Source organism: Desmodus rotundus, chromosome 3, assembly GCF_022682495.2.
Source record: "Desmodus rotundus isolate HL8 chromosome 3, HLdesRot8A.1, whole genome shotgun sequence".
Lineage (NCBI taxonomy): Eukaryota > Metazoa > Chordata > Mammalia > Chiroptera > Phyllostomidae > Desmodus > Desmodus rotundus.
The window spans coordinates 152,118,564-152,140,433 of NC_071389.1; the positions used below are offsets into that span (position 1 = coordinate 152,118,564).

The 21,870-nt window shown below is 53.7% G+C and overlaps 2 protein-coding genes across 2 annotated transcripts; one reads left to right on the forward strand and one right to left on the reverse strand.

The window, feature by feature from the left end:
• Positions 1–1,506: 1,506 nt before the first annotated feature.
• On the forward strand, positions 1,507–8,496 carry LOC112318325 (keratin, type II microfibrillar, component 7C). The gene is made up of 9 exons (XM_024575541.3): positions 1,507–1,983; positions 3,500–3,708; positions 4,792–4,852; positions 4,981–5,076; positions 5,707–5,871; positions 6,129–6,254; positions 6,532–6,752; positions 7,449–7,480; positions 7,979–8,496. Exons 1-9 carry the CDS (start codon positions 1,600–1,602, stop codon positions 8,164–8,166), a joined length of 1,482 nt encoding a protein of 493 aa, XP_024431309.2. The 5' UTR covers positions 1,507–1,599; the 3' UTR covers positions 8,167–8,496.
• A 4,388-nt stretch (positions 8,497–12,884) lies between these two features.
• LOC112318361 (keratin, type II cuticular Hb6) lies at positions 12,885–19,976 on the reverse strand. Its single transcript, XM_024575595.3, has 9 exons — positions 19,562–19,976; positions 18,596–18,804; positions 17,759–17,819; positions 16,890–16,985; positions 16,506–16,670; positions 16,123–16,248; positions 15,644–15,864; positions 13,747–13,778; positions 12,885–13,607 (listed from the first exon to the last, which is right to left on the reverse strand). Exons 1-9 carry the CDS (start codon positions 19,928–19,930, stop codon positions 13,426–13,428), a joined length of 1,461 nt encoding a protein of 486 aa, XP_024431363.2. The 5' UTR covers positions 19,931–19,976; the 3' UTR covers positions 12,885–13,425.
• Between the last annotated feature and the right edge of the window lie 1,894 nt (positions 19,977–21,870).

Genomic DNA, 21,870 nt, shown 5'->3' on the forward strand with positions numbered 1-21,870 from the left:
CACTCTGGGGTATAACTGGCCACTCACCCTGAGAGGAAGTAGGGAGGCGCTGGTGAGGCCCTGGGAGGATTCGTGAAGGGCTATTTTTAGCCTAGGTTGGGTCAGCATTTGGTCATGGCTGGCCAGAAAACAGGCCCATCAGAGGAGTCATCTTTAGGTTCAAAGATGGTCAAGAGCCATGCGCTTGGAAGGGTTTATGGACTCAGGTCCTCGGGTTAGGGGGACCTCCTGGCTTGGCCTCCCTGTCCACCCATCAAAGCTATCACTGTCCTAAGCCAAATGAGTGAAGAGGCAAATTAAGGGAGTTTGGCTGAGGGACAACCCTATCACCTCCTACCTCCTGTCACCCTATGGGCCCTGTGAGGGAAGGAAGTGATGCCACTTTAGGACCCTGGTGGCCTCCCCCACCCCATCTCCAGCACCTTTCACCCTTCCTGGCAAGTGTGCACACCAGTATTCATTGCCCAACTTCCCCGCTGGGAACCCGAAGGGCTCCCACACCCCCACATCAGAAGCCAACGCAGCCCGGGCCTCGCAGCATTGCCTCCACCTGTCACTTGTTCCCCCTCCCCACTGACCGAGTGTTGGCAGCCCATGTGCATGCCACCCTCTCCTACCTCCAAACGCACAGGTCTCTGCTGGATTCCCAGAACCCAGCAAGTGTCTCCTGAATAGTTGGAACTCAAGCCAAATTTACTGAATAAATGAGAGAATGACTGATTACACAGTCTAGTCTCCAAATCAGAGCTGGATTCCTTTCTTGTCTCCTCCCAACCCTATCCCCACATCACCCCAGTGTTCCTTAAACCCACTTCCAAGAAACCCTCCTTGATTAAGCCCTGTAGCTCTGGGGTACTCCACACTCCCACTCCTAACCCTGTTCCAGCAGCAACAATGCCCAGAACTCTGAAGAATGGCCCTGTTTTTCTTCTGAACTCTGACTCAGTGTCCAATGTCCCATCTGGTGTCCTATGGCTTCTGTCTTCCAAGGGACACCCAAAGTGCAGGGACCATGCTCCCTCCCAAATCACTACCCCCGTCCCTATCCCTGCCTGGTCTCTAGGTAGGAACAGATTAGGAGAGGCTCATATTGACAGTGAAGAAAGGGATATTCTTTCTTCCTGGGACAGGCCAATCACTCCACCTGAGGCCAGGTCAGAGGGCCGGGGCCCATAGCCCAGCGGTGCCCCTTCCAGAAGAAGGTTTGGGAGCACGCTCTACCCCAGTTCACTGCACCCATTCCCTGCATCAGAGCATGGAATCCAAATGATGCTTCCAGGAGCCCTTCTCTCATTTCCACTTCTCCACGTCCTCGTGGGCAGGGAGAGGCCATAAGGAAGCTTATAAAGGGCTTTGAAGATGAAACAGGCCTGTGGCTGGGGATTGTTGACACAACGACACTGAAGAAGCAAGCAGGGTTGGCTCTTAAGAGCCCAAGGTGATGCCAAGCCAATAAAATGCAGCTATTGTCTCTTTGCTGTCCCTTTTAACGCCAGCTGCCCCAGTGCATAAAAGGCCTGCCACAGCCCAGAGAGCACAGGCATTCGGCTCTATCCTCTGCCAGCTTCTCCACTCTTCAGACATCCCTCTGTCTCCAGCATGACCTGTGGCTTCAGCTCCGTGGGCTGCGGATTTGGCCCCAGGACCTTCAGTTGCGCCTCGGCATGTGGACCCCGGCCCGGCCGCTGCTGCATCACCGCCGCCCCCTACCGCGGCGTCTCCTGCTACCGCGGCCTCACAGGGGGCTTTGGCAGCCAGAGCCTCTGCGGGGGCTTCCGCTCTGGCTCCTGTGGCCGCAGCTTCGGATACCGCTCTGGCGGCGTGTGCGGACCCAGCCCGCCCTGCATCACCACCGTGTCGGTCAACGAGAGTCTCCTCACGCCCCTCAACCTGGAGATTGACCCCAACGCGCAGTGTGTGAAGCATGAGGAGAAAGAGCAGATCAAGTGTCTCAACAGCAGGTTTGCTGCCTTCATTGACAAGGTTGGTGTCCTCGATCACACCCTTCCTGAACCTCACATTGCTCAGGACTCAGGCTAGGCATTGAGGGGATAGTCAGAGGCAGAAACGTAGCCAGAAGAGCTTCCAGTCCTAAGGGAGAGGCAGTTATTCCTCTAGGACACAAAGAAAGATAAGAATAAGATCAAGAGCTGCCAGTCTGATGCTTGGGACAAACTGAAGACACAAGCAGAACCAGGGGGAGAACCTGTAGGGCTGAAAGATAACATCTTGTGAGCAAAGGGCCACCATGTGAGTGTTCAATGTATTTGAAGCAAATAGCTGCTTACATGGCAAGGAAGTGCTTGCTATATCCAGGGCAGGGCTAGTGAGTGCAGTACTGGAAGACCGCCTGGAGGGAGTCTCGTGGCTCACACAGAGCTCTTTCATACCTGTAGTTACTTAGTTGCTGAACAGGGGCCAGAATGGTTTGTCAAGCCACTGTGCCTGAGGCTGGGGATCCAGGAGTGAGCTACAGATACAATTCCTGCTCTTCTGGGCCCTATGGGAGGCAGGCAGTATGAGGTCTGGGCGCAGCTGAAACCATCTGTGGATGTCAGTGTCCAGGTCAGGGGTGCGAGGTGCCAGGGAGAGAAAGCTCCAATGAGGAAGCAGTACTGGGGCCAAGCAGAGCACCAAAGTCAACCTGGAGAGAAACATCCACTGGAAAAAAACAAACAGAAAATCTGAAACCCCTAACTGCCCGAGAGATCAAGAATAGAAAAGGACTTCCCAGGGGTGTGGCAGTTATTAGACAAAGGGCTCTCTGAATGGGGTAGTGGGCCAACCTCCAGGCAGGGAAGCAGAAGAGAAATTTTCCTTGGGCCCAATAGTCAACAATTACTACAGTGAGAGAGGCACCCCCCACCCTTGCAGGGAGGGAGATCAGAGTTTGAGTTCTTCCTCTGCTATTGTGGGAGCCCAGGCCGGAGATCCCTTCGAACCCTCACCTGTAAAATAAGGGGGTGGAGCACAGAACATGTTTGTCCAATATCCCAGGTGACTATTATTCTAATTGCATCGTTGTTGTAGGTGTTCAATAATTGGCACGTACTTTATTTTTCAACTTTTATAGTCCGCTTTTCTAAAAGGGTCAAACTGTTCATTTGCACACTGACAACTACACCTGACTTGGTGTGGTAGCTGTTCAGCGTGCAGGTGCCTTTCGGTACCTGGGCTCCTTAAACCCTCATGGTGAGGTGATCACTCTGCGGAGGGGTTACTGGTGTGGCCAAGGACACATTAGTAACCAGTGGCAGCAAAGTATGGACTCAGCATGGTTTAGTGCTTTTCAGGACACCAGGTAAATTGCCTTAAAGAAACTAAAGCTAGCTCACAAGAAGGACTTGCAGGTGGTGAGCTGACTTGGAGAGATGGCATAACCCCTACCAGGGAGGATGCTGGGTCAGAGAGTTGGGGGTCTGAAGGTCCTGGTGCCGGGACCTCCTCTTGCCCCTGATCCTGCAAGAAGAGATTCTCAGGCTCTGCCTTTGGGTGGCAGGTGCGCTTCCTGGAGCAGCAGAACAAGCTGCTGGAGACCAAGTGGCAGTTCTACCAGAACCGCAAGTGCTGTGAGAGCAACCTGGAGCCGCTGTTTGAGGGCTACGTGGAGACGCTGAGGCGGGAGGCTGAGTGCGTGGAGGCCGACAGCGGGAGGCTGGCCTCAGAGCTCAACCACGTGCAGGAGGTGATGGAGGGCTACAAGAAGAAGTGAGTGCAGGAAGGCCTGGCTCAGGAAAGGGCTTGCAGGAAGCTCCCAGCACAGGGGAGTGTCCGAGTCTGTGCCTGGGCCTCTGCCGGGGATGGGGAGAGAACCAGCACTCTTTCCTCAAGGCTCACAGTTCTTTGGGTGGGTTCTGGCCCCCTATGGGTGGAGTTCTTCTTGGCTTCCTACCAGCAGCTCAGGGAAATGATGTTCTCTCCCTTCCTCCATCCACCAACCAGACTCTTCTCTTAAGACCCCAGGAAAATTTAATATTCCTGGTCCCTTTGAGCCTAGCCCTCAAAGCCATGGACATTCCTCCTATGTTTACTCCTTTACTCAACTAACGCTTTCTGAGCACCCACCGAGTGCCAGCCAGACACTGGACTGGGTTCTGGAGATTCAGGGACAAACAGGGGACACAGTCCCTGTCCTTGTGGTGCTTACAGTCTGCTGAGAGGCAGGCATGGCGTAGTCACAGACAGGCCTCAGTTACCGTGTGTGAGGCACGATACGAAGGGTACAAACCACACACTCTGAAGGAATCTGGTTTCGAGGGGCACCGGCTTCCTTCAGTAAGGCTCTCAGCCATGGATGTCCCAGTCCACCACACCCCTGCCTCTTGCTCTGAGCTGGCCCACCCACAGAGCAGGAAGAAGTGATGGGTTTGACTACTCTTGGCTGAGCCCAGGAGGAGAGTGACAGAGAGGGGACCCCAAAGCCAGGTGCAAAAGGGAGGGTCAGGGGAAAGGTAAATGGAGACCTGGTGAGAAAATAAGAGAAAATGGGAGGTGTCCCATGCCCTAACCCCCACCACACACACACACACACAGACAAACACACACACACACACAGAGCTTCCAGATCCTGCCCTCCCACCCCCACTGAACAGCTCAGAGGTGCTTCAGGTCTCCAATGCATCCAAGTCGCCTGGACCAGCAGCCTGCTTTTTCCCTCGTGCTGCCCCATTTCTTGTGGAGGCAGGGCGATAAGCTAGGGGAGATCTAGGAATCAGGCATGTTTGCCTGCCTGCTTCATAGCCTGGTTGAGAGCTGCTCAGCGGGGGGTCCTGTTCTCCCTGTCCCCCTCAGGTATGAAGAAGAAGTTGCACTTCGGGCCACAGCAGAGAATGAGTTCGTGGCTCTAAAGAAGGTGAGTGCCTGAAGCCAAGCCCCACCCTGAGTCCCTAGCCACCCCATTCTCTGCCCTGCCACATGGCAGCCAAGCCCTCAGAGCGTTGTCCAGAGAGCTGACCTCATGGCCCCTTGAGCCCCACACAGGACGTGGACTGCGCCTACATCCGCAAGTCAGACCTGGAGGCCAACGCAGAGGCTTTGACCCAGGAGATCGACTTCCTGCGGCGACTGTATGAGGAGGTGAGGGCTCTCAGCCATGACAGGCACCACAACCCCTGCCTAGACCCAACAGAACGGCTGACAAGGGAACCCATGCTTGAGGCTGGAGGGTTGGACAGGAGCAGGAAGGAGCAGAGGCATAGAGAACAAAAAGAGACAGAAGTAGTAAGAGGTAAGAAAGTGTGGTTTCCAGGGTAGACAGCCGTGTCTTGGGGCCCAAAGCAGGGGCCACGTGAAACATCACGCAGCCTCAACCCCATGTTCTCCAGCCCAGATTTCTCTGGAAGCCCACAGCCTTCCTCTCCGTGGCCATTCCAGGAGAACGTGACGTGGCCCCTACACAGGGTCTGGCCCCGAGGAAGCTTCCACAGCCTGCTGACTGGAGGAAGCTGCCTAGGCTCACCTGGGCCTAAACAATCCCAGAAGCAAGCATTTGAGAAGGAGTTGTATTTACTTCTAACAGGGTTTTTTTTTGGGGGGGGGGGGGTGTTTAATCTAGACAAAAAACTATTCAATTTCATCAGGAATTTTTTTCTCCCTAAACAAGAGACTTTGGCTCCAAATGGGCCAAAGAGATGATAGACATCAGCCTCGAAGTGTGAGGAAAGCTCAGGTAAATTGGTTGTTCTCTTCCCCACTCCTGCCCTATAGGAGATTCGCATCCTCCATGCCCACATCTCAGACACCTCAGTCGTCGTCAAGATGGACAACAGCCGAGACCTGAACATGGACTGTGTCATTGCCGAGATCAAGGCTCAGTATGACGACATCGCCAGCCGCAGCCGGGCCGAGGCCGAGTCCTGGTACCGCAGCAAGGTGAGTGGCACTGGACCCTTGCCTCCTAGTCATGGCATCAGGAGGGATTGGATATAAATATTAGAAAAGGCTTCTTTTGTCTGGAAAGACCCCTGGTCCCTGGGGATGGTAACAGAAGGGCAGAGGGCTCTCAGGCTGAGGTGACAGAGCGGGGCTGCCATGGAAGGTTGCACAGACTGAGTGCTGTACAACCCACAGTCATTTGTGGTGCCCTGAATGGGTGGGACAAGCCATCCTGAGTCTCTGCTTCCCCCCAGTGTGAGGAGATGAAGGCCACAGTGATCCGTCACGGGGAGACCCTGCGCCGCACCAAGGAGGAGATCAACGAGCTGAACCGCATGATCCAGAGGCTGACAGCCGAGGTGGAGAACGCCAAGTGCCAGGTACAGGTCCTCTGCACCCTAGATCACCAGAGGGGCTGGGGGCCTAACCAGGGTCTCACAAGCCATGTATACTCCATCTGGATCTCACCATTTGTTCTCCAGCTCATTTGCATGACTAGAGTCACAGGTTGTGGTCACTCAGTGGGACCCAGGTGATGAAGGCGAGAGGCCTGTTCCTGGGGTTTTCCCAGCTGGCTGAGAGAGACTGGACACACCCAGGGAATGGACAGAGAGACCTGGGGACCATAACCCTCCTTGTTCTCTTCTGGGTCCCCAGAACACCAAGCTGGAGACTGCAGTGACCCAGGCGGAGCAGCAGGGTGAGACTGCCATCAGCGATGCCCGCTGCAAGCTGGCAGAGCTGGAGGCCGCCCTGCAGAAGGCCAAGCAGGACATGGCGTGCCTGCTCAAGGAGTACCAGGAGGTGATGAACTCCAAGCTGGGCCTGGACATCGAGATCGCCACCTACAGGCGCCTGCTGGAGGGCGAGGAGCAGAGGTGGGGCCCCTCTGCAGCCCAGTTGCCCCAAGAATCCCACATGCATAGACCTGCCCATTTTTGATTCCTACACTTCTCAGTCTCAGTCTCAAGAACTGGCCCCAAGCTAGATTCTGGGATGTTTGGATCCTAACTTTCAAAGGACCGGAACTCGGATCTAGCACACAGAGGGAAAACAAAAGCCTGCGCCACTGTGTTGTCTACAGTTCCAAAGAGCACAGGCCTTGCTCGGCTCAGAACTAGACACCCTGCCTCTCAGTTCAGAACATCCTTGAGTTATTTTATCCTCAACTCTTCCAATATCTACTCCCTCCCTTGTTTCTAGAAGGTCACCTTGTCTTAAGGTAGAGTTGCTGGCCAAACTTGACCCTGGCCTCACGTCACTGCCCAAGAGAATCTTCCCCTTCCTAAAACCAAACCTATACACGTATGCCAGGCGTGGTTGTTCAAGCTGTGTACTGCGCAAAGACGGCCAGCTGAGGGTGGGTGAAAGCTGAAATCCAGCCTGTACGCTGCTTGCCAAAGGCTATGTGCCCTGGCATTGCTGCACCTGCTAGAAAGACACTTTTTAAAGTCCCATAAAGGCTTAAATATAGACCAGAGATAGCTCTGAGAGGACCCATTGCAGCCCCTGGGGAAAACTGGAGGGTCTCATTCTGATCGCCTCTTCCCCTTTCTTACCTTTTCCCCACTCAGGCTATGTGAAGGCGTTGGAGCTGTGAATGTCTGTAAGTACCTTGAGCCCTAAAAAGGAAAACTGTAGGTTGGATAACAAGAATTTCCTGGATATGATGTATAGAGACACTGGGAAGAATGTTTCTAACAATTCTCCCAGTCAATAGGGGTAGGTTGGTCATGCAGCAAGAGAGACTGAAGTTGACTTGCAGTGAGGACCTCAAGCCTGAATGGGGTTGGAGAGGGAAAGAATAACACTATGTCACTGCAGGAAGGGACCTTAGATGTCACTCAGTATGATCCCCACCTTGTATAGGTGAGGAAGCCCAGAGTGGAGGAAAGGGCTTTCCCAAGGTCACAAAGCAGAACCAGGGCCAGAAAACCCAAGGTTCTTGGTTCCCAGGCTTGGTGCCTCCCACACCTTCAGAACTAGAATTGAAGGTCCTTTGAGTCCTTCCCTGGCGGGCTGGCCAGATCACAGAAGCAAAAGGAAGGTGGCTGGAGGAAGTGGCCACCAGCCAGGCCTCCTGACCCAGCCTTTGTTCTCACAGGTGTCAGTAGCTCCCGTGGTGGGGTCGTCTGCGGGGACCTCTGCGTGTCAGGCTCCAGGCCTGTGACTGGCAGCGCCTGCAGCGCCCCCTGCAGCGGGAACCTGGCAGTGAGCACCGGACTGTGCGCGCCCTGCTGCCAGCTCAACACCACCTGTGGAGGGGGACCCTGTGGCTCAGGGAGGTGTTAGGCTGCCCTAAGAGCGAGCCCGAGAAGCCCCTTCTGCCTGCCAGACGTGCCACTGCCTCCGCCCCCAGCTGAGAACAGCGGCCCCTGGGTAGCTTTTCCCTGTGCTCTGAGAATAATACACCACGCAGCTTGTTCGCACCAGACACTCTCCTGCTCACCTTGTCTTACCAGAAGGGGCTGCTGCTTGGAATGGACCCTTCTCCTCTGCCCTCTTCTCTGGCCCCTCCCAGGAAGGAGGGCTCTCCCTTCCTGGAAGGAGCACTGCTGGAATGCCTCCCTTGCCTCTCTGGTCCCTTGTCCTCCATTTTCCCAATAAAGTGGGGGACCTGCCTTCTGTGCTATGATGTCTTGCTCTCTCAGAGTAAGCCCATGCCCACCGACTGGTGAGCACCCCGGCTCAGCAAGGTGACCTAAGGACTGGGGTCATCCTGGTCCCAACCTGGATACCCACAGAACAACCTCTCCCCGAAGAGTGCCATCCTCCCCTGGCCAAGCAGAGCTGACGGTACACACAGCACCTTCCCCTAAGTCACACATGCCAGTCTGGGAGTTTGAGACTTGTCCCTCTGACTGGTTCTGAAGGAAACCAGAGGAAGCCATGGTATCTTCTGGAAGACAGAGTGCACATGTGTGTCTTTGTGTGTGTGTGTGTGTGTGTGTGAGAGAGAGAGAGAGTTTGGTTTTAACCCCCTTCCCCCCACACACACCTTCACCGATACCACCACACATGCAGCACAGCAACCTCCAGAAGTGCCAACAGCCACCTCAGATGGCCACCCCGTATCAGTCTGGACCTCACACCATCCATTCCCACTACTGCCCATCACACAAGGGAGATGAGACTCTTAACACCCACCTGTTGCCCATCCTCCCCCCACCTACCCATATACACACCTCTTCGGCACCCAGGAAATCCTCCTCAAATGCTCTTAATTGGTAAGAGCATCTACTTCCCCCTGTCATCTACTCACTTTTTCAACTGCCCCACTCACTTCCCTCATCCCTAGATTCCTCAGAGCTTTAATCCCAAGGCTGAGACAGCTCCTCTTCCCCTGAATGGCCTGACCTCTCCTGTCCTCTGATCAGAAAGATGCTGGGAGCTCCCAGGACACAGACATTGAGAAGCCCCAGCCCCACTGTGAAAGAACCAGGCATGGACTAGCCCTCCACAGCCCCAGGCCATCCTGCGCAGTCCTTATCCTTCTTTCCTCCCTTTGCCCAGCCCCACTTCAGCCCCAGTGCTAACCAACCAACCCTCCTCCAGTCCCTGACCTTTCTAGCCACATCACCATGCTGTCCTGAAGGACGTACCACCTTCCCACACTCCCTCCTGGAATCTCTAAGGCCCTCTTGGCTTCTCACCAGTCACCCTCTCTCCTTCCCATTTCCTGAGCCAGAATCTCAGGTCTTTCACTTCCTTGTTCAACAGGCCAGGCTCTCAGCTCCTCCCAAGCCATTCTGCTCCTTGGCTCACACCCCTCACCCAGGAAACTTTTCCCTCAAACATTAAAGTGTCTCTGGGCTCTTCTCTTGCCTCTCTGCACGTGCTCCCCAAGCAATTCGTCTCTTGCTTTCAGTTACTACCATCGTTAGCGTCCTCCCTGGTTAAAATCGTCCAACTGTGCTTCAGAGACCTGACGACTCTCCTGCTGCCCTGGCCTCATTCCTCAGCTTCAGACCCACTCGCCCCAGCTGGGTCCTATGGGACATCTCCACTTGGCAGTCTTAGAGAAAGACCCTTCCAACAGTCCTAGAGATCCCTCCAAGCTGAACTCACTATTTCCCACCTTCTCTATCCAAGTCTCCTCCTACCTCCCCTGTCAAGATCATCAACACAGCTGCCCAAATCTGAACCTATGATCTATGCCTGCACCCTTGACCTCAAATCTAATTAAACTCCAAGCGCTTTCTTTTCTACCTTCTAAGTATGCCTATAACCCATCTCTTTCCTCTCTCCCTGCTGCTACCACCCACAGTCCAGCCAGCGCCATTTTGGTTGGAGTCATGCTCTTCTCCCCTTCCAATCCACACTACACAGCAACCAGAGATCCTTATAAAACCCAAGGCTAACCTTCCAGGGGGTCCCCCATTGCCCTTAGGATGAAGTCCAGGCTCTTGAACATAGCACACCAGCCCCACATACCTGGCTCTGACTAATGTCTCAGGGCTACTCACCACCCCCCATTGACCCCAACTTCCTCCCCTGCTCTGGCTCAGGGTGCCCTGAACATCTGTCAAATGAGGACTGGACCAGAGCCTTTGAAAGGGCCTTTTCAGTTCCGACTTTCTTAGGTAATGACTCTGAGCTCTGCTGTGGGATTGTAATACTCCCTTTCCAGGGCCTGCAGGAGGATACTATAAGGACTGCCAGCCTTGGGAGCTCATCCAGATGCCACCTGGGGAGCCCAAGGAGGCTCCATGCCTCTGGAGTGATGTGCCTTCTTTCCAACCTACCAGCTCAAGGGACCAGGCAAGACTGATGTTGCAGACTCTCCATCTGTTAGAGCCTCCTGTCCTGAGTCCCTGAGCCCCACCTCCTCTGCCAACACTGCCACCTTCATCAAGGAGAGGTGGGTTGCTAAGAGGCCTTGGCCTTGGTACTAGGGGGAAATAAGAAGCACAGTTAGAGGATTATTAACCAGGGAAAGCTGGTTACCTCTTGAAGGAAAGAATATTGAAGCTGAGACCTAAAGGAAGACCAGGAGTTCATTTATTCAATCGACAAATGATTATTTGGTGCTTAATATGTACCAAGTACTGTTATACAAACTTGGGCTCAAATAAGTGAAAAAAAAAAAATAGTCAGACGCCTGTCCTCCATGAAGCTTGTATTTTACAGCAAAACAAAAACAAAAACAAAAAATAACTAAACACAAGTAGGCATTAACCAGGAAGAAGAGATGTGTCCTAGACGTGGGGAATGCAAAGGAAGAGGCAGAGTTGGTGAAGGAGTGTGGAAACTCCCAGGAACTCTACTAAGTTCCTAATGCTGGTACAAGAGCCTGTCCACCAGTGCTCCCTAGAAGCTTAAAATGGGCCCTTCATTCCTACCCTCTGCTCCACTTCCCCCTCCTGCCCCAGCCCCAACTCCACCCCATAAAGGCCTTCTTCATCCAAGGTCATTTCTCATTCCTACTTCCTTCTGGGCACTTTTCCATCATCTTGAAGAGGTAGGTGGTATGGGCCAATTAATGAGGCCTTCCATGCTCCACAGAGAGCCAACTGCCTCCTCTCTGGAATGTTCCTGCTGACTGCTGAGGAATATGATCCCTCTGCACTGACAGCGGAGATACAGCCAGCCGTGGTAGTGACAGTACCAGAGGGACAGGCCTTTGGCATCTGCCCTGCACAGCAGCTGAAGTGCTTGCTCCTCTAGTAGGCCAGTTGTCACTCCAAAATGCGGATAAACTACCTGAGGTTCCAAACCTGAAGAGGCCTGGCCACGCACTGGTCCCGGTGACCAAACCAGGACCAGAATCTAAGATTCCAGACTTCCAGGCTTTGGTATTTCTCCACCACCTTGTTCTGCCCTTACCAGTCAGAGCCTAGGAAATCTGTGCTATTATATTATAGTAACAAAAGCAACAACAATAATAAATGCAATTTTTGAGTATCAATTATGTGCACACTGTACTTGAAACCTTTATTTGCATTGTCTCATTTAACCCTCCTGTGATAGCTCTCTTCAGAAATGGGCCCCACGTCTCCCCTCTCTGTGTGGCACTCCTCATCTCAAAGATGGAGCCTACTTGCCCTCCCTTGGAATCTGGACTGGCCCTGGGACAACTTTGACCAAGAGAATGTGGTGGAGGTGACATTTTGGGGCTCTTTCTTGGGTGCACTCACTCAGGCCTAGGAGTAGGGGCTGTTCCTTACGTCTGCAGCAGCTCCTGTATTCACAGAATTTCCTCTCAGATTTACAGAATTTACTCCCATAAATATAGAACAGGCAAATAGCTGAACCAGCTTTTAAATAACTCTATTTTTTAATTAACAAAACCCTTTTAAATACATAATCTTACTTAGGGAGCTAGAAGGGATCTTAGGAATATGGCTCAGCCTCCCTCATTCTACAGCCAAGGAAACTGAAGCTCAGAAGGTGGAAGCCATTCACCCAGAGTCACACATTTGGGAAACGGCAGAGTCAGGACTGTGAATTAGAAGCCCAGGTCCCCTGACTCTCCTACACCTGCTTGTCTCACATGCCTTCCTTCCATTCTTACCTCCACATGTTTTGTCATGCACTTCCCCCTCCGGAAGTGCCCCTGTGGGGCAAAATCTCCCTGATTGAGAACCCCTGGGGCACATCTGACAGTGTCTAGAGACATCTTTAGTTGTCGCAATTGGGGCTGGGGGAGGATTACTGGTTTCTGGGGACCAGGGACACTACTAAACCTCCCATGGTGCACAGGACAGCCCCACCACAAAGAATCCTCCAGCCCAAGATACCAACAGGGTTGAAGGTGAGAAAACTGGTCTGGAGGAACCATGACCACACGAGATTCCCTGCTTCCCTCAGCCTTGTCCTGCTTTCCCAAGGCTCGGGGTGCCCACGCCGGAGGGGCAGCATGCACTGCAGTCATTTTCTCCTGCTGAAAAATACCTGAGAGGACGGAGAGGTCCTGAGGAAATCTCTCGCAGAAAGCACCTCTCACAGAGGGGGTCTGACGTTTTCAAGACTCTGAAGGAACCAGGTTTGATTAGCTACAATTAGTTTATTGGAAACACAGAGTGAAACAAAGGTGAACCAACTTGCTGGCAGTTGACTCATTGGCTTTTCAGAAGCTCCTGCAGGCAGCCCTCACAAAGTTACAGGAAAATTGCCATCAGTATTCCCCATCTCCATTCCGCGGGTCCAAGCACACTGGCAGATTCCCAGGAAGGGCAGACAGGGAGATTCTTGGGCCTGCCCTGTTCCTCCAAGCTTGGGTGAAGGGGTCAAGCGGGACCAATGAATCCAGCAAAAAACAGAAGGCCGAAGTAAGGATAAATACTCAGGAAAACAAATCGACTACTAGGAAAGACTACAGAAAGAGACCAAGGTGCTGCCCCAGCCTCCCTGGGGCTTTGGGGCGCCTGGGAGGTGGCACTCAGAGGCAGCAGGTAGAAAAGATGTGCAAAGTACACATCCGGGGACCGGTTCTTGGGAGGCCTGCGGCTGGCGATGCGTGGGGCAGCAGCAGGAGGGGCTTTCCGGTTTCGCGAGGTTCTGGCTGGGCAGAGGGTGCCTGGGAGACGCGCTGGCAGAGGCTGCAGCCCCCTAGCACCTCTTACAGACCCCGCCGCAGGAGCTGACGCCAGAGCAGGGGCCGCAGGTGTTGGCGGTGCCCACCACCACGTTGCCGCAGCAGGGAGCGCTGCAGACGCCGGTGGTGACAGCAGGGGCAGTACCGCTGGCGCAGAGATTGCCACAGACGACGCCACCGCGGGAGCTGCTGACGCCTGAAAGAGGGGAGAACAGGCCCAGACGTGCATCAGGCACCGCCACAGCCAGGCAGCTTTGGGGCAAGCCAAAATGCCCCCTCCCCAAAGGCGCTGGGAAGAGCCCAGTGGGAGAAGGGTAAGGGCCTGAGCTACTTACAGACATTCACGGAACCAACGCCCTCACACAGCCTGTTGGGAAAAGAAAAGAAAAAGGTCAATGCTTCAGGAAAGCACCTGACGGATGCAGCCAACTGTGAAAGGTGAGACCCCGTGGTCTTCCTTCTGGGTAATAAACGGGCTAATCCAGAAGCCAGGAAGCCCTCATCAAAGTGTGTCTTTTGGAGACAATGGCTGGGGTGCCTGGCTCTCCACCCACTGTTAGCTGAGCACCCTCAGATTTACACTCCATAACCCTAACCTGCTCATGGAGACGATCTGTAGTGAGGATGAAATCAAATGATACATGCAAGTGCTTAGCGCCTACCACACAGTGAGCACTGCAGAAACGTTTGCTGCTGCTATTTGTGCTGGTTCGCACTGACTTGTAAATGCAAGGAGCAGCAGGTGCACCTGCCTGAATCTGCTCTGACTGGCGTGACAGAGTGTGGGCTTCAGGAGGGCGGCAGTTTTTGTCTCTTGTCCACACTGCAGAACCAGCAAAGTCTAAAACAATGCCTGGCTCGGTGAGGAACTGTTGCATTGCATGAATGGATACAATTTTAGAACTCATGAGCACAGGCTCAGCAACAACCTTCACCAACTTCTTAATTTGACATATGGAGAAACTGAGGCCCAGAGAGAGGAAAAAAACAGGATTAAGGCAGAGCTATAACTTGGGCCTTGTAACTCCTCCCAGCCTGCTGTGTCCTTCAGGGGAACCCGTGGGAGACCCTGTGGGAGCACAGTGGCAAAGGGTTGTCAAAATTAGCTTCAGATGTAAGGAGAATCCACAGGTAATCCACCATCTAATCATCCATACCCCAGGTACTGAGGAAACCCACACCAAAGCTTCTGAGTTCACTCCAAGGGCCCTGTGTGGCAGAGAGGTGGGCCACTCAGTGTCCAGAGCCATTTCCACATGTGTCTCCAACTTCCAAATTCGGCCTTGAAAAACTCTTCCTCCCAGAATTCTTCACTAATGAAACTCTCCAGCCCCAACAAGATCTTATGCCTCCAAGCTCTCCAGCGCATTGTGAGTCTCTCCATGTGATCGTTTCAATTCCAGCCACCAAACCTGTGTTCCCATGAACCCAATACCCAGGACGCCCCTGGATACTCCCTCAGCATCCTCACCCTCCACTCTCTTCTGATCAGGGCCACAGCCTGGCTGTACACAAGAAAAAGAAAGCTCAGGTTGTGAGCACCTGACCAACCTGGGGCAAGAACCCAAGCGCGACATTCTGGAGTATGCCCCTCATAGGGGCTGCTCAGCTGCCCTCCAGTCATTAGAAGGCTGAATGATTAATGAGTCTGCCCCTGCCCTGGGCCCCAAAGCAAGCCACACACAAAAACACACAGTGTAGGACACAGCTGCTTCAAGGGACAGAGCTCTGCTGCCAAGTCCTACCTGCTGTGATGGAAGACTACTTAGGGACACTCACTATTGTTAGGCTATCTAAGTTTGAGTTAATAAAATCCCCTACCAAGGCTGTGCTATGGGATAAATCTGAACTCCCTGGGCAGAGACCAGGCACAGGCTTAAAAAGAGAGCTGGAATCCAGAATGGCATGTGTAACGAGGGCACAGAGGGGCAGAAGCACTATGGAGTGAAGAAGACCAGGAGCGAAGGCTGGGCTTCTCAGGGACACAATACTACTGTCTGACCTGACCTGAGTAGCAGATTTGTAAAAGGAACTAATTCTAGGTCATGCCAGGTGGGCATGAGAGACAGAAATGGGGCTAGAAACACACCCAAAGAACTTTTTCAAATTACCTGTCCAGTTGCACGATCAGGATGCGTGCAAACAAGAGAGGAGAGATGCCATGACAGTGAGGCACAGGGCACGCTGAGCACCCAGGCAAGGCTGGGAGAGAAGGCTGGTCATGATACCCACCTCTGCTCCTCGCCCTCCAGCAGGCGCCTGTAGGTGGCGATCTCGATGTCCAGGCCCAGCTTGGAGTTCATCACCTCCTGGTACTCCTTGAGCAGGCACGCCATGTCCTGCTTGGCCTTCTGCAGGGCGGCCTCCAGCTCAGCCAGCTTGCAGCGGGCATCACTGATGGCAGTCTCACCCTGCTGCTCCGCCTGGGTCACTGCAGTCTCCAGCTTGGTGTTCTGGGGACCCAGAAGAGAACAAGGAGGGTTATGGTCCCCAGGTCTCTCTGTCCATTCCCTGGGTGTGTCCAGTCTCTCTCAGCCAGCTGGGAACACCCCAGGAACAGGCCTCTCGCCTTCATTATCTGGGTCCCCTGAGTGACCACACCTTGGGACTCTAAGTTTTGCAAATGGACTCAAATGGAGAAGTACATAGCCTGAGAGCCTATGGCTAGGCCTCCAGCCCCTCTGGTGATCTAGGGCACAGAGGACCCATACCTGGCACTTGGCGTTCTCCACCTCGGCTGTCAGCCTCTGGATCATGCGGTTCAGCTCGTTGATCTCCTCCTTGGTGCGGCGCAGGGTCTCCCCATGACGGATCACTGTGGCCTTCATCTCCTCACACTGGGGGGAAGCAGAGACTCAGGATGGCCTGTCCCACCCATTCAGGGCACCACAAATGACTGTGGGTTGTACAGCACTCAGTCTGTGCAACCTTCCATGGCAGCCCCTCTGTGTCACCTCAGCCTGAGAGCCCTCTGCCCTTCTGTTACCATCCCCAGGGACCAGGGGTCTTTCCAGACAACAGAAGCCTTTTCTAATATTTATATCCAATCCCATCTGATGCCATGACTAGGAGGCAGGGGTCCAGTGCCACTCACCTTGCTGCGGTACCAGGACTCGGCCTCGGCCCGGCTGCGGCTGGCAATGTCGTCATACTGAGCCTTGATCTCGGCAACAATGCAGTCCATGTTCAGGTCTCGGCTGTTGTCCATCTTGACAATGACCGAGGTGTCTGAGATGTGGGCGTGCAGGACACGGATCTCCTGGGGACGCGAGAGGAGGAAGCATCCTGTTTATGCCTTAGCCTCACCCACCCTAGCGTGTACCCAACCTTCTCAGCTCTCCCCTGGTGTCCAGCCCCCTCATCCTCATGGCCTGCGGCCCCCTGCCCAAGTCCCTGTCCTCCTCCTGTCTCAAGCCAAAGCCAGGTGCCTCTCCTCCAGGCCAGCTGCCAGCTTTCTGCCCAGACCACAACCACTCACCTCCTCATACAGTCGCCGCAGGAAGTCGATCTCCTGGGTCAGGGCCTCCGCATTGGCCTCCAGGTCCGACTTGCGGAGGTAGGCGCAGTCCACGTCCTGGAAAGGTGGGCAGTCTTTGAGCTCAGAGGACCCCTGGTGACCGCCACCCCAAACTCCTCCCTCTTCTCACCCATTCATGGAGGCCGGGTTGGGGGGAAGGGCTCCCAGGGTTCCCATTCCCATCCTATCTCCATACCCTCTGACCTTCCTGAGATGGGCCTCACCACTTCCTCCCCATCTGGGAACAAACCCCTTTGTGCCTTGCAGATGGGACACCAGCCCTTCCACCTCCCAACTGACACAGCTTACCTCCCATTTCTCCTTTGACTCACCCTGCTCCAGGATGCCCACCCAGACTCACTTCCCACTCAGCCATCTTGACCCCACCCTGTCCTCTCCCTGTCCTCCCAGACTCCACCAGGCCACTACTGGTTCTGTTCCTTCCTCCCCCGCACCCTGGGTCTCGGCCCCTCCTTTTGCTCTGACATCCCACAGCTCTAGACAGGACACTGTCCCTCAACAGAGACTGAAGATGCCAGGCCCCATGGGACCCACAGACCACAACCTCTGAGGCAGAGCAGGACATCCAGAGGTAAACCCAGCCATCCCCCTGCCCCAGACAGGTGCTAGAGGATACTCCAAGTTATTGCCCTCTGTCAAAGCTCTGGATGTATCTTCCATCACCTGATCTCTGGGAATCCCCCACCTGATCTGGCAAGGTCACTGCCAGAGCCACACTCGCAGCAGTTGAGAACCCCTGGGTCTTTCCAAGAACAGTCTGTCATTCGGAGACCCCTTGGGTCTCTGCTCCTCGACACCACGTTACTCACCTTCTTCAGAGCCACAAACTCATTCTCGGCTGTTGCTCTCAGAGACACTTCCTCCTCGTACCTGAGGCAGAGGAGGCAGAGAGGGAGGTCAGGGAAGGGCAGGTCTCCCAACAACCTCCTCCACTTCATACCAGTGAAGGGGACAATCACAGCCGGACCCCTGGCAGCCGTGTGGGGTCCTGGTGGTTGGATTTGGGATGTCTCCACTTTGCACTGAGGAGCCATGGGGTTAATCTTCTGGGACCTCATAGCCCTGTGTCCCCAAGCTGTTCTGAAGTCACCTCTGGAGGCAAATAAGGCCTCAGCATGCAGCCCCATGCTAGGAGTGGACAACATCCACTCTGGGTCACTGCAGCCCCTGCCTCCCCTCACCTGGGTGTCCATCCTAGCTCAGGTGAGGGGCCTATGAGTCCCAGAGGCCCTCAGCACTGAACACCCTAGGCAGTAGGACACCCAGAGCCCTAGGACCTGTCAGCCCTGATGAACTGGGGTTCATATCACATCCAGGATCCATGGCTATAGGTGGGAGGTGAGGCATGGACACCTGGAAGATGGCAGAAGCCTCCTCCCCACAGAGCAGAAGTGACAGCTGCTAGATGACCAGGCTCTGGGAAGAGAGGGCTATAGGAGGGGAGACATCTCCTGGGGGAATCACGGCCTTACTCCTAGGGGGTCCTCTGGACAGCCATTGCTCAGGTGAGAGGATCCTGCTGCACACGCCACCCTGGCCTGTAAGGCTGCTCACCCTACTTGGAAGTTCTTGTCACGTCTAGTCCAATGGGCTTTAAGCTCAGTCATTTCCCATGCCCAACGTCAAACCCAGCACACTGCACTCACTTCTTCTTGTAGCCCTCCATCACCTCCTGCACGTGGTTGAGCTCGGAGGCCAGCCTCCCGCTGTCGGCCTCTGCACACTCGGCCTCCCGCCTCAGCGTCTCCACGTAGCCCTCAAACAGCGGCTCCAGGTTGCTCTCACAGCACTTGCGGTTCTGGTAGAACTGCCACTTGGTCTCCAGAACCTTGTTCTGCTGCTCCAGGAAGCGCACCTGCCATTCCGGGTGGAGAAGGGTCAGATGGCTCTTGGTGCCCCATAACCAATATGCAGGGTTGCTGTAAGGTAAACTCCCAAACCTGCAGCTCAGCAGAAATTAGAAATGGACTGCGGCAGACAAATCAACTTCTGGATTTCCTGATTATGATCTATATCTGGATTTTCCATTTTAGGGGTGGGAGGAAGGGCCTAGGAAAGGTGAATCCCTTCTCTCAAGTTAGTGAGTTATCCCACCCTGATGAGTCGCGGCGGCATGTAGCCCGGCTCCAGGTGGAAAGCTCACTCCCTCACCCTGAAGCTAGAAGTGCCTTCTTAGGCAGAGTTCCCAGATTCAGATCTCAGCTTGTGGTTTCTGGTGACACATAACAGGGAGATGATGTACAAGCCATCTAAAGGGGCACGCTGCTATCCTGGCCCCTGCCCCACTTCACTGGATAGCCAATTCCCCCTACGTCCTCAGAGGGAACAGAGGCCTCTGTAATTTCAGAAGCAGCAGTCCTTTTCCTCCTCGATTTCCTGAACTCTAGTTGTGCCTCAGGACAACCCGGTCACACTTCTCCTCCATAAGCTCTGCCTCTCTGAACTCCCAGCTGAGTCGTCCGGAGTCTCACGTGAGTGCCTCTGATTGCATGTCATCAGAAAGGGAGCTCATGCAGGCAAAGCTATTTCTGCCTCTGACTCCCCCACTCAGGGGCCTGCCTGAGTCCTGAGCATGGGTGGGGTCCAGGAATGGTGTGATGAAGGACACACACCTTGTCAATGAAGGCAGCAAACCTGCTGTTAAGACACTTTATCTGCTCCTTTTCCTCATGCTTCACACACTGCGCGTTGGGGTCAATCTCCAGGTTGAGGGGCGTGAGGAGACTCTCGTTGACCGACACCGTGGTGATGCAGGGCGGGCTGGGTCCGCACACGCCGCCAGAGCGGTATCCGAAGCTGCGGCCACAGGAGCCAGAGCGGAAGCCCCCGCAGAGGCTCTGGCTGCCAAAGCCCCCTGTGAGGCCGCGGTAGCAGGAGACGCCGCGGTAGGGGGCGGCGGTGATGCAGCAGCGGCCGGGCCTCGGCCCGCAGACCGAGGCACAGCTGAAGGCGCTGCCAGCACAGTAAGATCCACAAGTCATGGTGTTTCTTTGGTACAAGGGAAACTCTGAGGAGGGAGAGATCAGAATGGAGGGTATAGTGGACGAGGTGTTTACGTCTCGGACATTTTTGGGCTTTTATATATGTGGGGAGCCTGGTGCGTCCATGGGTTAGGAGCAATTACAAGTATTTAATGGGCTTGGGTTGTTTAGCTGCAGTCGCTCCTCCCTTAATGTTCTTAATTGAGTGCCAGATGCGGCCAACGTTTATGGCCTTTTACCTTAAACTGCACAATTTTTATCTTCAAAGAGCCAGCTCATTTCCCCCACACCCACACCAACCTCCCTATACACCGCTGGGGAAACTCCGGAACTGGAGGATGGGGAGCAGTGACTCAGGTTGGAACGGAAAGGAGGGGCTGCGGCTCTTCCTGTACCGCCCACTCGATGAAGTCGATGCCGCTGTCCGTGGTGCTGATAGGACCGTCCTGCCCCCGCCCCCTCCAAACACTGGGGGAATGTGAGATCAACAAATGATGCGAAACTTGAGGTGCGCTTGGTGATTTCCCTCACACTGATGGCCTCTTTCTGCACTGCCAAAGCCACACGCTTAAACAATCTCTTAATTACCTCCACACGTATCCAACACTCCCACACTGTTCCCAAATCCTTCACATCTATCAACATATCCCGCCCCCTACACACACTCACAAATGCACTTACATGCTGGCCTTCCCGCCCACAGTCTCACACAGGCTCTCATGTGCTCACGTGTACTCTCACCTAGCCCCCAGCCCCCTTACATACCAACTAGATCCTAAGCCAACTTACTAGGCCTTCTTGGCCAGCCTATGCTGAGTGGAGGCATCCCCTCCCTCAGAGTTCTTCATGATGCTCAGGGGGTACACACTGGCTCACTAGCCTCAGGAATACCCAACCATTTCCAACAAGCCCCCAAGCAAGGATGGTATGTCTGGATTTCAACTCAACCCTCTGTGTTTCCTCCAGGGCCCAGAAGGTCTAGGGTGGACACCACTGTTATGAGTCTGCATGGCATTTAGCTCAGAATATAATAGAACCAATCTAGACAGAGCCATATGAGGAGGGCATCCAGCCCCCTGCCATTACCCCCTTGATTCTGTGCTGCTTTCCATGCTATACCAACCCTCCCACCCCATTCCCTTCACAGAAGTTTGTCAGCAACCTTGGAAGATGTCACAACAGATCCACATCGGTATGTACTGTCCATCCAGTGTGGATAGTGGGGGCCTCCAACCCAGAAGGCTGGGTAGGAACCAAGACTCTGCTGTGATGGTCGCTGTGTGAATGGGGCAAGGAATTCCCTCCTCTGAGAAATGGAGTAAGCCTTTCCTTCCTAGCATTGCTTTGAGGAATTACAGAAGTTGGCACATGCTCAGTAAACTTCAGAACGCAAATGCCTATGTGCTTTATTGTAATCATTAAGAAGCAGGAGGCTCTGGGGAAGTATTTTTTCACATTCACATTGGGACCTATTCATGGAAGCAACTAGAATTTTAATTTAATGTATTTCATAGATTAGAATAAAATAGAAAATATCAAGAGTGCATCATACGTAGTAAGAATAACATTTCATGATCTTTTTTGTTCCAAGTGTATGTGGTATGTAAATATGTGTGTACTTTGTCACTATGCAAAATCATTTCTTAATATGGTTGAAACTAAAAAGTTTAAATAACCGGCATATCAGTGAAGAACACAGATTCCAAAATGTCTACTTTCAAAGTCCAGCTCTGCCACTCTCTAGCTGTATAACCTTAGGCAATTATTTAACCTCTCTGTATCTCATTTTATGATTTGTAAAACGGGGATAATAGTACCCACCTAATAAAGTTGTTGTAAGGATTAAAAGAATTAATCCATGTAAAGCACTTAGAATAGAGCCTCTAAGAATGTATTCATGTTAGTAGGTAGTGGTTGTTGCTGCTGCTGCGGTAGTTATA